The 13,987-nt window shown below is 43.5% G+C and overlaps 1 protein-coding gene across 1 annotated transcript in view; it reads left to right on the forward strand.

Annotated features, from left to right (window-relative positions):
* Nucleotides 1-1,678: 1,678 nt before the first annotated feature.
* The window catches only part of NWD2 (NACHT and WD repeat domain containing 2), a 205,533-nt gene continuing 193,224 nt past the window's right edge, over nucleotides 1,679-13,987 (forward strand). The window contains exon 1 of the mRNA XM_032273768.1: nucleotides 1,679-1,998. Within this exon, the coding sequence (XP_032129659.1) occupies nucleotides 1,848-1,998 (151 nt within the window). The 5' untranslated portion in view covers nucleotides 1,679-1,847. The remainder of the gene's footprint in view (nucleotides 1,999-13,987) is intronic.

Here is a 13,987-nt window from a genome sequence, read left to right on the forward strand (position 1 = left end):
CAAACCTAGAGACCCAGTTCTTCCAAAGAGGTTACCCCAGAACGTGTGCGTTGGGGCTGGGGTGGAGTAACAAAATAAACAGCAGTGCATAGGACTTCACTGCCACCAGCAGGCCCCAGAGGAAGTGCAGGCCCAGAGGAGGCAGGGCGGTTTAGATTAGGAGCATCCAGGCAAGAGGAGAACACTTGCACCTGAACTGTCGCACTCTGTGCCCGCCCACCCCATCCCCAATCTCAAAGATTTGGAAAAACTGTTCTTCCTCCCTAAAAGATAGGTTTTCCTGCTCAAAAGCCCAGAATAAGTGATTTGGAGACTAAATTGCAGTTAAGGCTACAAACAGTCCCTTCCCCCGGCGCCCTTGGCCTTCAACATAATTACACCTTATTTTACAAGGTCTTCGTTCCTGTCCTGGCTTATACACTATTTCCATGGGTGCAGCGGAGTGGATGGGAGAAGGCGATTTTACGTCTGGGTCCCTCTGAATTTCACGTCACCTAGGGCGTGGACTGGACCCCTGCGCCATTCACCTTGAGCCCAGAACCAGAGGACCGCCCCAAGTCCGCTGTGGCTGCCCTGGATCAGCCTCAGGTGGAGCAGACCCAAGCGTTGTGCTGACTTGGAAAAGCGGCTGAAGCGCACACAAGAAGCTGCTGCCCACAGCCAGCTCTGATTTCTCGCACCCCGGTCCCAATCCACCGCCACCTGCCCTTTGCGGAACGTTGCTCAGGGTGGCGCTCGGAGAACCCAGACCCTCTCGCCCGGCCCAGGTGCGTTACTGGCCGCGCGGGGCTCTGGCAACCTTGCGGCCGACGGGCCGGGAGCCGCCCAGCGGGCAGAACAGCCGGTGAATGCGCCTCGAGGGCAGCAGAAAGCCCCCCTAGGGGCCTTAGAGACCTCGGAGGAGCCTCCCCGCGGAGATCCGCTCCCGGAAAGGTTTTGGGACCGCGCGGGGAGAAGCACGTGAACGGGGCAGGTTGGCTATAAAAACCCCGCTCAGACGCGCGTGGGGAGTAAGGAGAGCGGCAGGACGCTGCCACCTGCGCCACTAGAGATAGGGATGAAGTGACCCTCCCTTCAGGACGCCAGAGACTCGATGCTTCAAACTGTCCGGGCCCGGCTTGGGGTTATGTGCCTCGAACTTTGAGGCTGGATTCCCTGCACTTGGGCAGGGACGCTCAGACGCCCGCGCGTGTGGATTCCCGAAAATTCTCAGGGCTTGTGTGACCTTTAGAAGAGTTGGAGGGGGCGTAGTAGAATCTCAGGCTAATTGATTTCTTTACTCTACCAAGGAGGCGGCCAGGAACACTCGGCTAGTCCACAGAGGAGACCTGGAGGCCCCTGCGCAGCCCCGAGACCCCGGCGCCCAAGTCCCAGCCATCCTTTAAGCTGCAGGTTATTTCTGCGCGCGAGAGAGGCGGGCTCGGATAAAGTCGGGACGCCTTCTTGCAAATAAAGTTTCATCTGCTCTCGTCGCTCGCACGGTTCCCGCCGCCTGGCGGCCCCCTCCTCCCACGGCGGGCGCGGGCGGGGAGATGGCCGCCGGCGCTTCCCGGCGCAAACGGGCGCTGCGCGCGTAGCCGCCGCCACGCTGACCTCCCGCTCCAGCCGGCTGCTGCTCTGAGCCCTGGCAGCGAGCGAAGGCGGAGGCCCAGAGGGGCAGGAGACCGCCGCGAAAGGGGCCCGAGGGTCCGTATGGCCGCTCCCCGCCGGCGGGTGCTGTGCACCACGGAGCTCGCCACAGGCACTTCGGGCTCGGAGCGGCTCTGAGCCGCGCCGCCTGCAGAGATCGACCCGGCTGTTCCGCGGAGCCGCGGGCAGGAACCCGTGGCTGTTCCTCCCAGAGGGCGATGTGGCCGGCCGGCGCGGGCACCAAGCTGCCCTGTCCCCGGGACTCTGCGCTCCGGCGGGCGGCTTTCTCTGGGAACCTCACGGCCCTGCCCTCTCACCTCGTGCCCGCTGGCCGCAGCGTGCGGGTCTTCATCAGCGCCAACCCTGAAGGTACGTCCCTCGCTCGGGTTTCCCCGTCCGTCCTTCTGTCCGTCAGCGCTGCGGGAGCGGGAGAGTGTGTGTCCATCCCGCAGCCCGGTGCGCCCTGCGCTCCCTTCCTCCAGCTAAAGCCGTGGCCGCCCTGAGCGCGTGGGAATTTAATTTGAATCACTTTTCTTCTCCCCTTTCTGGCCGGTTTTGCCTGCTCACTTCTATTAGGACACCCATTCTCCACCCCGGGTTATTCCCCTGGGTCGATCCAAGAAACAGCCAAGGCATTAGCAGGCCCTTCTGGAAGCTCCATTCTGCCGCCGCTACCACCACCTCCTTTTTTTTTTCTTTTTTCTTTCTTTTTTTTTTTTTTTTTTTAAGCGGGTTCTTCTCCTAGATGACCGCAGACGCAGAACAGTAGCTCTCCTCCCCGAGGCGGGTTCCTGAATGGAGGCTCCCTTCTTGGCCACTTTTTGCGGCTGAGGCGAGGTGAGTTCTTTGAGACTCTCCTCCTGCAGGTGCGAAGGTGCCCTTTGCAGGGGCCAAGCAGACTTTCGTGAACCGGAGGTCGAGGGGGACACGCGCTGTGGGTCCTGAACAGGCTTCGCGGCGGAGCGTGCAGGATGAGCTCGTCTCCTCAGTTGGGTCACAGGGCTGGGTCTCCTGGATCTAGAACCTGGCCTGCTCAGTCATGTTCCTGCTTAAGGCACCTGGTAGGCACTCCATGAAAAAAACTTGTTGATTTCTTGTTGCGTTCACAACCACAGAGGTTGAATGCTGGGCGGTCAAATCCTGGCTTATCACTTGACCTTCCAGTCCTCAGTCCTCAAGGTTAGATTTCATTCCCAGTTAAGTCGGGGATAGGGAAAGGAAGGATATATTTGGGGCCGGATAAAACTGCAGAAATTGCTTTTTTCTAGGAGAAACAAATATTTGGCTATGAGTCTATAGGAGACTGATAGAGGTGAGAGATTTGAGAATTAACGTTTTCTGCGTTCTAACAAACCTTGGGTCTAAAAAAGTAAAAGAGAAAAGTCCACATTCAAACAGTCATTGGATATAAGAAAACCCAATGTTCTGGTTTCTTGGGAAAGCATTCAGAGACGACCAACAAAAGTAACTTTCTAGAAAATTATCATTTCGGCGGGGGAGGGGATTGCACTAGCACAAGTCTTAGGTAAAGCTTACATTATAAGAAAGGAGCTGGGGAGAGGATCAAAAAGATAACATGCACTAATTAGTATTAGGAAGACAATATGCTTTTCGGGAACTAGCATGACTGTCCTTTTATCAGTTTACAGCTCACTTTCAAAGAACTTAATTAAGAAGGCTTTTAGAATGATATAGTACACTCTCAAAAAATCATTCTATCTCAAAGATGTCTTCTAGGATTTGTACCTAAATCTGGATTTAAGGGGAAAAAATGAGATATTCAGCCTATTTAAGGAAAGCTGCAACTTAAGTTGTTCAGGGTTGGTTCTTTAAAATATTGCTAGAACATTTTTAAGTAAGAGAATTAAGTTAGAAAATGTTAAATGCTAGACATTTTTAGTTCTGAGCTTTGGAAAAAAAGTCGTATGAAAAGTGTTTCAATCTGCTGATGTGAAGCCAGCTAAATCACTCTTTGTCTTTAAACATGCTGCTTCTAAAATACAATAAAAATTCCGTTAACATCGTGTGTAGTTGATTTTTTTCTTGCTGTGTAAATATGCAATTTCTAGGATGAAACCGATACCGAACTCATATTATTAGCTTACCATCGAGTTAGTACTCAAGGTTAATGTCATTTTTCTTAGGTCTGTCCGTATGATTCTTCAAATTCCCCAGTTTCTTGAAATAAAAGCTTTAGCATAGATTAGCCCTAGGAGAGCAAACAGGAGGGAGGAGCCAGTCATGCCCCTTGGCTACTGCGTGAGGTGGACAGCTTCCCCAAGGATCTTAACAAACAAACAGAAATGTGAAGCTTACCTGGGAAGTTTCAATAGGGGCAGGACCTCAGATTCTATCCAAACTGAAGAACTGATGGCATATTAAATAAAAAAGACAGATGGGCATTTTTAATGATCTGAACGTGAAGCCTTAAAATCTTGGTTAATGCTCTGTCAGAAGGCAGCACTTGACCGTGGGATCTTTATGGATGCAATTAAGAAAGCAAATGCTTGTGTTTTGGTACGATCCAATATTAGATTCTTGGCCAATACTGAAGAGCCTCTCTACTGTCAAATTAAGACAAAGAACATTATCTCATGCTTTCCTTTACAAGCAGAAATCCGATTTACCTTCTAAATAAAAGCTGCTTTGTGTTGAACTCACAGCAATACTCTGAGAATCAAGCAAGGATTTTACTTAGAGTATTGTTTTAATATGTATTGCTTTATAAGACTTGTGTGGAATTTCCCCATCAGTAATGAAGATAATAGAATGAAGTAGATAATAGAATGAATAGAATTTCTTTAGAATGAAAAAAATACTTTCCCATATATTAGTTCCTTCAATATTTTAGTTTTGATTTCTATCCGCAACCCTCTGAGAGTAGTGGACCAGGGGTGTTCCTCCCATTCTACAGATGAGATTACTGAGGCTGTATCAAATTATACCACTTGCCTGAATTCATATAGCAGAGCGAAACAGGTGGAGCCTATAGGACCCTGAAAACACTTCTCTTGGTATTCTTTGGCCAGCCTAGGCTCCTGACAGATCTCTGTGAAATACCTTATACCATGTGGACAAGACAATAATCTAGGTATAGGGGATAAGTGCTGTCCAGCATCTTCTGGCTGTCAGATTCCAAGCCAAGCTGGCAGGGAACATGGCTGTGCTGACCCACTTTGTTCCCACCAAGAGGTAACCCTAGGCATTCAAGGAAATTTCAGAATGTGCTGGACTCTGACACATTCTTGTCCAGAAGTGTATCTGCCTCTGACTAGTCCCCACCACATGGAAGATGCTGGAGAAGGACCCATGTGGGGGAGGCGATAGCATTATCCCAGATTTTCTTAAGTGGATGGGCTTTCATCTAGTTTCACCTCCCACCCAACATAGAAATTCCATCTGTGACATCTTTATCAATCCTTGGAAGTTTTCTAGTCATTTAGCTACTGTATTTCTGCCAGAATAGCACTCATGGCTCCTTGGAAAGATGATTTTAAAACCCACATAAAATCCTTTACCGTGATTAGCCTAAATAGCCCATGCATATGGAGATGAAAGGAACCTGCGTGATTCTGTCCGTTATTAGAGTGTAAAGGTCTTCCTCTTCTCTGTCTTGATTCTTTATCAATTTATGGAAAGGTAGTCTTAACATGGAAGGAAGACCAAAATATCACATTTATTACTAATGAAAACTGACACAGGTCTCCAATCCTTTATCTGTGATCTTCTGGGCCAGTTGTGATTTTTGGAATCTCTTTAAGATTTGGGGGAAAAATACTTATATACTGTCTGATATGTGGGGTCTGGGGTAACAATTCATGTCGGATATGAATAGGTGTATATGGAAACAGGAGTTCACTCCAAGTCAGTGTTATACAGAATTTTCTGTGATGCTGGAAATGTCTATCTGATACAGTAGTGCTAGCCACATAGGGCTACTGAGCATTTGAAATGTGGCTAGTATGACTAAGAATAAAAATTTTTAATTTTATATAATTTTAATGGATTTGAATTTAAATAGACACACGTGGCTATTGCATCAAATAGCAAAGCTCCAAATGGAGTGATACAGATTGTAAGTAGCTTTGTTTCAGTCAAGGTCAGGTTTGGCCATCAAGGACTCAGGTTATTTCAGGTTTTGTTACCAGATGGATTGGGGAAAATCTTTTATTTTCAAAGCTTTGGAGATTTTTGGAATTGCAGGTGAAAGATATGGACTTTTCTTGGAGACTCTGGTTTTAACTCTAGGCAAGGGAGTTTCCCATTGTTGAACCCAAGAATTAGGCTCCACCCCCAGTCACTGTCAGCAGTGGGCAGCGCACAGACCACTCTCCCTGGCCCACGAACAGAGTAGATCCCTTTAAACATTAACAGATGGAGGAGTAGAAGAGAATGGCACTTTTATTTACAAGAAAGAAAGCAGAGGCTGGGCTACTGTCAGATTTTCCTTCCAACTGTAGCCATCAGATTTAGACACTTCTCCTCCTCTAAGGAGTAATCGACAGCATCCTACACTAGTGCATTGCCCTCTGCATGCAAAAAGATCTGGAGTGGAGAAAAAGATATTCTAACACTTACCTTTATGCATTTTTCTACCCACTCAGATTTCTGCGATGGTCATTTTTGATGGTTGTGAACTCTTGTCCACAGTGTTGATGATCAGATGTTCATACAACAGCAAGAGACACATTTTCCCTTTATATGTGTACATGGACTTATTTGCTACAACTTTGAGCTTGCTTTCTCACGCAAAAGGCAGAAATGCCTGCACTGAGAAATTCACGTGAAACCTAGCAGTATTCTTCACCACTATTATTCTTACTTTTCCTACTATCCTGTTTATTTCTGTGGCTCCCTTTTTATTGTCTTTATGAGTAGTAGAAAAAATACAGCAAAAAGCATATATGTGTATATATATACATACATATATACACAGCCATTTTGATACAAGAACATCTTTAAAAACTAAGTTGTAAAGGGGAATATACTGAGTTGCTATATTATGATAAATGCACATAGGACATTTATAGTAAATGAGTTCTAAAATTTTAGTGGCTGTATCTTCTAAGTCCTGAAGCAGACATTATTCAAGCAGAGAAATTATTGGATACAGATATATATAGCTAGACTTGGGAGCCAGGTTTCCTGCATTTAAATTCTCAATCTACTATTTAATGCTGTGACTTCTTGAGGAAGTTGTTTCTTTGTTTTCAATTTCCTAATTTGTAAAAGAAGACAATGACAGCACCTGTCTCACAGAGCTATTGAATAGATTACATAAGCTAATAAATAGATGGAAGGCATTTAGGATCGTACTGGGCACATAGTAAATATTAAATATATGCTATTTCTATCATTATTATCTTTATTACATTCTATGATCCAGACACTGTGCAGCTATGCATAAGCAAATATAAATATGTCCTGCCCTCAAGGAATGCAGTCTATGGAGGCATTTGAATTAGAACTCAGTACAGTCATGCCTTGCTTAATAACAGGGATATGCTCTGGGAAATGTGTTATTAGTCACTTCTGTCATTGTATGAACATCATAGAGTGTACTCACACAAACCTAGATGACATTGTTTACACATAGGCTATATGGTATAGTCTATTGTTCCTAGCCTACAAACCTGTATAACATGTTATTGTACTGAATACTGAACACTGAATAGGCAATTGTACCACAAGAATAAGTATTTCTGTATCTAGACATACTTAAACATAGTAAAGGTACTGTTGACTGGACGCAGTGGCTCACACCTGTAATCCCAGCACTTTGGGAGGCCAAGGTGAGTGGATCACTTGAGGTCAGGAGTTCGAGACCAGCCTGGCCAACATGGTGAAACCCTGTCTCTACTAAAAATACAAAAATTAGCCAAGCATGGTGGTGGGCGCCTATAATCCTAGCTACTTGGAAGACTGAGGCAGAAGAATCACCTGAACCTGGGAAACAGAGGCTACAGTGAGCTGGGATCACACCACTGCACTCCAGCCTAGGTGGCAGAGACTCCATCTCAATAAATAAACAGAGTAAACACACTGTAACAATACAGTATTATAATCTTATGAGACCACTGTTATCGATGTGGTTCATTCTTAACTGGAATACCATTATGTGGCACATGACTGTAGTGAAATAAAAACTACCCTAGATCTTTCATGGAATTAGGTGCTTCCAAAATTATTACAGGGTTTGGATGAGCAAAAGTCAGGGGCACCACTGGGATTTAGTTCATGTTGCCAAAGCTACCACCCAGAGAGCAGGAAACTGTAGAAGCCACTGCAGGTGTCACAGCTGCCCCTGGGTACCGGGTAGCTGCTCAGCCTCTGCAGAAACACATTTGCTGAAACCTGCATGTTAGCCACTATGACTGCTGGTGGAGGAACTTAGTCCTCCAGATCATATGCAGGTGCATCCCTTTGGTAGAAGCAAAATTGCATTTGGACCCTGGCAATAAGCAAGTCTAGGAACTTCAGGCTTTCAGCCCCTACAGTACAAGGGAGATAGATAATGGAAGGAAGAGATAATGAATAATCAACACCAAACGATAGTATCTAGCCAGGGGGAAGCAAACGCATTCACTCACTCAACCAGTAAATATTCATGAAGCAACTACTCTATAAGGAGTGCTGTTCTGGTGCTTAGCATACAGAAAAGTGAACAAAACAGACTAGGTCTCTGCTCTTATGGTGTCTGCATAAATAATATATATGTGACAAGCACTGTGCTAATGATATGAATAGAGCATTAAAGGAGCACCAAGGAGGTTATGTAAACGAACTCGGGGTTGGTGGGGGGGGGTCAGAGTGAAGGGTTAGTAGGGCTCCCCAGACAAATGAATAGAGCTAGGGTATGGAAACTGTTCTGCGTGATAATCAAGTATGAGGCAGAGTGATGATGAGATCTCCACAGGGATTACAAAGAAATAGTCTTTATCATTCAGCAAAAACCTTTTATCATTTTGAATAGAAGAACTGATGTCTTGACGTGATATTATCATTTTCCCCTTGAAGGTGGCTCTCTTATGAAATTTGAAATAAAGGATGATTTGGACTATAAAGATAAACTATATACATGTCTTTGCAGCCTACAAAATCAGCTTATAGATCTTTTAAAATTCTTTTGTAAGCAGTGTGTATCAGAGCAATGATACCATTTGCCATTGAAAAGGTGTGTGAAAGTTTGTATTTTATTTCTGTTTCAGTTATCTATTGCTGTATATCAACCCACCCCAAACCTGAGTGGCTTAAAACAATGATTTATTTCTCACAATTCGGTGGTTTATATTTTAGGCAAGGCTTGGCTGTGTGGTTCTTCTGTTCCATGGGATATTGAATTGAGTCACTTGTTCAGCTGCTGTCAACTAAGCCTAGACTTGGCTGAGCTGGAAGGTCCAAGGGAGCTTTATTTACATGTCTGGCATCCCTGTTATCCTCCATGAGGGTCCTTTCTTCATCTCTAGCTTTTCTCCTATCTCTTGGGGGTCCAGCCCAAGATTCATTATAGGGAATTGACTTTCTCAGAGAAAGGAAATGGAAGCTGCCCCTCCTCTTAAGGCCTGGGCTTGGAAGTCCCAGAATGTTTATTTTGCTACATTCTGTCATCAATGCAAGTTATCAGGCTAGTCTAGATTCAAGGTGGGGAGAAAATGTATTAATGTGAGAATAGGTGTGTGCATACAGGGAAGGGAGGAATTACTAGTGGCTGACTAAAAATTACCATAACCCCCCCATTAGGCTTTTGCAGTTTCTTTGACCTCCTTTTGTCATAATTAGATTATGTGAGATAACAAGAGCATGACCCAGTGGCCTTGCAAATATTATAGTAAGTACTCAACAAGTGTTAATAATTATTGTCATTATTACTATGTGTTGTTGAAGACTGGGAATAACTCAGTAAGTAGCACCCTTCTTCCCCTCTCAAGTCCTTAACTAACTGAAAATCAGTTTCCGAAAAAAAGACTCAAGAGTTTCCAGATAGAGGATCAGAATATCACCATTTTTCCTGATAAAGATAATGGAGAATGCTTTCATGCATCCTAATACTAAAAAGCAGAATTAGATATTCTTCCGGCCACTCACTGGAGGTGGTGGACCTCCAGAGACCCTCCATCCTGTGGCCTACTCCATAAAATAAGGAGCCTGGAGGATAAAGTGAAGCCATGCTCCCCAGGACAGGTCAGGTCCCAAGGGGTAGGAGTGAGCAGGTGGGCAGAGATTGCCTGGTTTCTTCTTCCGTACTTTCCAGTTCTGGGAAGGTTAAATGAGGAGGTAAAGAGGGTCCAGGAGGTCCTCATTACACCACAGCCCACAGTCTTATATAAAGAAGACAGTGAGATACAAGCTACTAAAAATAATAGGAATGATATACATGTATCAGATATTCAGTATCAGAATACATTTGTAAGGTAAGTGTTCAGCACAGCCTTGGGGAAAGTCATGTATTTCTCTAGAAATAAGTTGTTTAAAGCCACTGTGTTTTGAAGTAGATTGATATGCAGCAATAGATAATTGGAAAATTAAAAAAGTAAAAACTCTTAAGTACCTTCTAAAATGACAAATGATGATATTCTACAGAGTAACAGGAAGTAATTAGGTTTGCTAAAGTAAGCCTTAGGTTTGTTTTTTTTTAATCCATCCTTAGCAAACTAACACAGTAACAGAAAACGAAATACCACGTGTTCTCACTTATAAGTGGGAGCTAAATGATGAGAACACGTGGATCCATAGAGGGGAACAACACACACTGGGGCCTTTTGGAGGGTGGAGGCTGGGAGGAGGGAAAGGACCAAGAGGAATAACTGGGTATTATGGGTATTATGCTTAATAGTTGGGTGATGAAGCAATCTGTAAACAAACCTCCATGACACACATTTACCTGTGTAACCAACCTGCACTTGTACCCCTGAACTTAAAAGTTTAAAAAAGTTAGGCTGGGAATATCAACATTTGTTGAAATACTAAAAGTTCCATTTTGTTGAGAAATTCCTGGCAAGAACGAAATGGCAATATGTATTTCATGGATACAGGAAGAGAATGTCAAAAAGCAACCAACTTTGAGCTTAAGCATTGATGAATTCCTATCCAAGGCAGCTGCAGAAGATCTGTAATACCAGCATTCAGACATGAAAGATAATCTGTTTATAAACATAAAGCAACTATAATAAACCAGGCAGCTTAAAGCTCAACTCAATTTTTTTAAAGTTTTGCTTATAATGGTTGTGTTATTTAAATAAATGTAAAAGCAGTGGCTCAAAAGCATACGTAGGTACTGAGATATGCAGTCAATCTAGAAGGAAATGTGATATTAAAGACACTCTTGCATCACTTCTTCAAAGCTTTAGCTTCCATTGCAATTTTTGTTGAAACCAAACAGGATTCATTCTACAAATTAAAGTGTGTTGGCTAATGTATAATTAGAAAAGAGAGATACATGATAGAAAGTTATTAAAAAGATGAAAAACTGCAGCTTGGATGCAATTCAAAGAGAATAATACCCCCTTCTAATGAAGTACTTCCTTGAAATCTCATTTTCGATCCAAAATATTTCAAAGACTGTGACATGGCACACTCAAAGAGCAGAGCACAGATGTCAGGAGTCTTATTCCTAGAGTATTACAGAATTCAACTCGGATGAAACCACAAAATTGAAAGCATTTCCCTCATAATATTTAATATGATCTATTACATACGGTGTCATTCAAAGAGTTTCTTGCCACACAATGTCTCCCTCAGATTTTATTCTTAGCATCAACTGCAGTATTTATTAGATACCCATTGTGCACAAGCAAACACTGAATTGATTGGTATTACAACCCAGTTACAAAGGGAGTAAAAATAACAGTATGTACTGCTGTCTTTATTCTTTAGGCTCACACATCTAAGAGGCAGGACAAACACAACTATAAAATCTACAGACAGTGCAGTTGTGAAAGGGATGTTCATATACAAAGGCTGACTGGAATAATTGGAATCGGGTTGTATCTGCTATCCCAGTCTGGCATGAGCTGTTCAAATTTAGCCAAAAGGGAAAGACTGAGAAGAATCAGACCTAAAAGTCCACTGTCTACTGTTGAAGGGTGGCTAGTGGGGAACTGGTCCTGCCCACATGTAAGAAGAAAGAGTCCAGATCCAAGGGAAGGCACAGCTTTTGAAAGGGAAAGCATTTGATACCAAGGAGCCTGATAGAATCTAAAGGGTTACCCGGTGAGTGAGCAAAGCCTGGGCTGAAATGTGTTTAATTTATTTGAGTGTCAGAAGAGTTACTAGGGTTTACTTAGATCAAAATTGAAGGAGCTTCAGCAGATACGGAGCCTGAATGTCTTGAGCACGGAGTTCCCATTCTGAAGTGGGGACTTGCGAAGGAGAGTAGGGCAGCAGAAAGTGTCTAGCAAAAGCAATAGGGTCCCAGCCCCTAGTCCTAAGGGAGGATGGAGGCCCTGGGACAACGTACAAATCTGCTGTTGGGATTAGAACCCAAGGCCAAAACTGCACCCTGGGTGTTATGACCCTGAGTCCCAGAGGATTGGGGCAGAAATAATGCTAAACATTTTTTGGTTAAAGTTACTGTTGGGCCCAGAGAGTGGGACCGGCCACCACTACGGAAGGCAGGAGCTGTGGTTTCAGATATGCCAGAGGATGGATGCAGAAGCCAGAAATGGTTATTCAGTTAGACTAAGGAATTTAGAGCAATATTTGAAAGATGAGAAATACTTAATTGTCATAGTTGGAAAAGAAATGTTCCAGAAGGAGAGAATAGGACATATCCTGGAAGTCGGGTAAGTCTCACTTCTGAATTGGTGACAGTGCTTAGAATACTTGGGAGAGAAAGCTGTGGGGCTATATTCAGGCTCAGTGGAAAAGAGCAGTGATTAGTAATGTCTGCTGTGGAATGAACACTGGTCTGTATCCTTATGTTTGCTGTGTATATGTGACTACAGGCACTGGGGGTAGAGGAATGGAGCCGTGTAAACAAGAGAGAGAAGGCTTTTGTTCTGTTTCATTTAGCCAAAGCAGAGAAGACAACTCAGAGAAAAATAAGAAAATTGTGCCCAAGAAATAACTGGTGAGAAATTTCCTTGCCCAGATGACAGAACTGGTAAAATCACAGCTTTCTAAAGGGAGAAGAATGTGTTGAAACTGTAAAACAGACTGAAAAATCTACTTACAGGAGTGGAGCCTGCATATGAGTTTGTTGCTAAGTAGAGTAGCTTCAGAAAAAATCACACTTAGTTGATGATATTCTAGAAGACTCTAATTAAAATGGAATTCAGAAACTACTGAAGTCACTGTGTGATAAGGAAAGTTAACCAAAATTATCAAATGCTTAAAAAAAAAAAGAATCTTCTATGAACACTAAAAAGTAGAATTGAAAATAACAAATTCATTTTAAAGCCCAGTTTTTTTTAATTCAGAAGTCTAAATCTTTTCACAGAAAGATTTCAGTAACAATAAGAGTACGTAGGAAAAAGAAAGATCCAAACTTTCTCTCCTCTGAGAAGCTACCATTTGGAGGTTTTACCGAAAAAAGAATAAGAGCATTCATAAATTGAGGGACTTCACAATTTAGTGAAATCACTGCCGTGCTGGAAATTTAGGGTTTTGCAATGTGGCCCTCAAAATTTGGGGCTCTCTTATTAAGAGGTGGGGTCTATGACTTTTCCCCTTGAATCTGGGCTGATAGACTACAGGAGAGGTGTCAGTGTACCAGATTTGGGGCCCAGGCATTCAGAGATTGGCCACTTCCACTTTCTGTCCGTTGAAACACTGATTTTTAGAACCTTACTTCCCCATGGAGGGACCCCTATGGAAAGGAGGCCACAGCCAGCACCACCTTGCCAACAAGGAGAATGAGCCATCTTAGCAGTAGAGCTTCACCCCTTTGAGCTTCCCCAGCTGACTGTGGCCATGTGGCGTGGAGATCAGCCCCCCCACTTAACCCTGCCCAAAGTGCAGGTGCAAGGGTCAAAAGGAGTGACTGTTGCTTTAAGCCACTGAGTTGGGTTTGTTATGCAGCAATACGTAAATGAAATTAGTAAAAGAAAACAAACATTATAATGTGTCCTAAGAATGAAGAATTTGAAGGTTAGATTCAGGTTTGAATCCCAAGATTTGCCCAGACTTGGGTAAAATATTTGGTCTTCTTAGGCTCATTTCCCAACTAAAAACTTGGAGCTGTAACACCTACCTCACAGGGCAGTGTTGAGAAAAAAAATGAAATACTATACCTAGGCCTCTAAAACAATGTCTGAAAGATACTAAGGACTTAAATGTTTTAGGTCAGAATTTGTTAAAAGCTCTAGAATATAGAGTTATGATAGTTTTATGTAAATGAGAATTTCTTTTTTTTTTTTTT

The sequence above is a fragment of the Sapajus apella genome, unplaced genomic scaffold (assembly GCF_009761245.1).
Source record: "Sapajus apella isolate SASKATOON/1434 unplaced genomic scaffold, GSC_monkey_1.0 scaffold5, whole genome shotgun sequence".
NCBI lineage: Eukaryota > Metazoa > Chordata > Mammalia > Primates > Cebidae > Sapajus > Sapajus apella.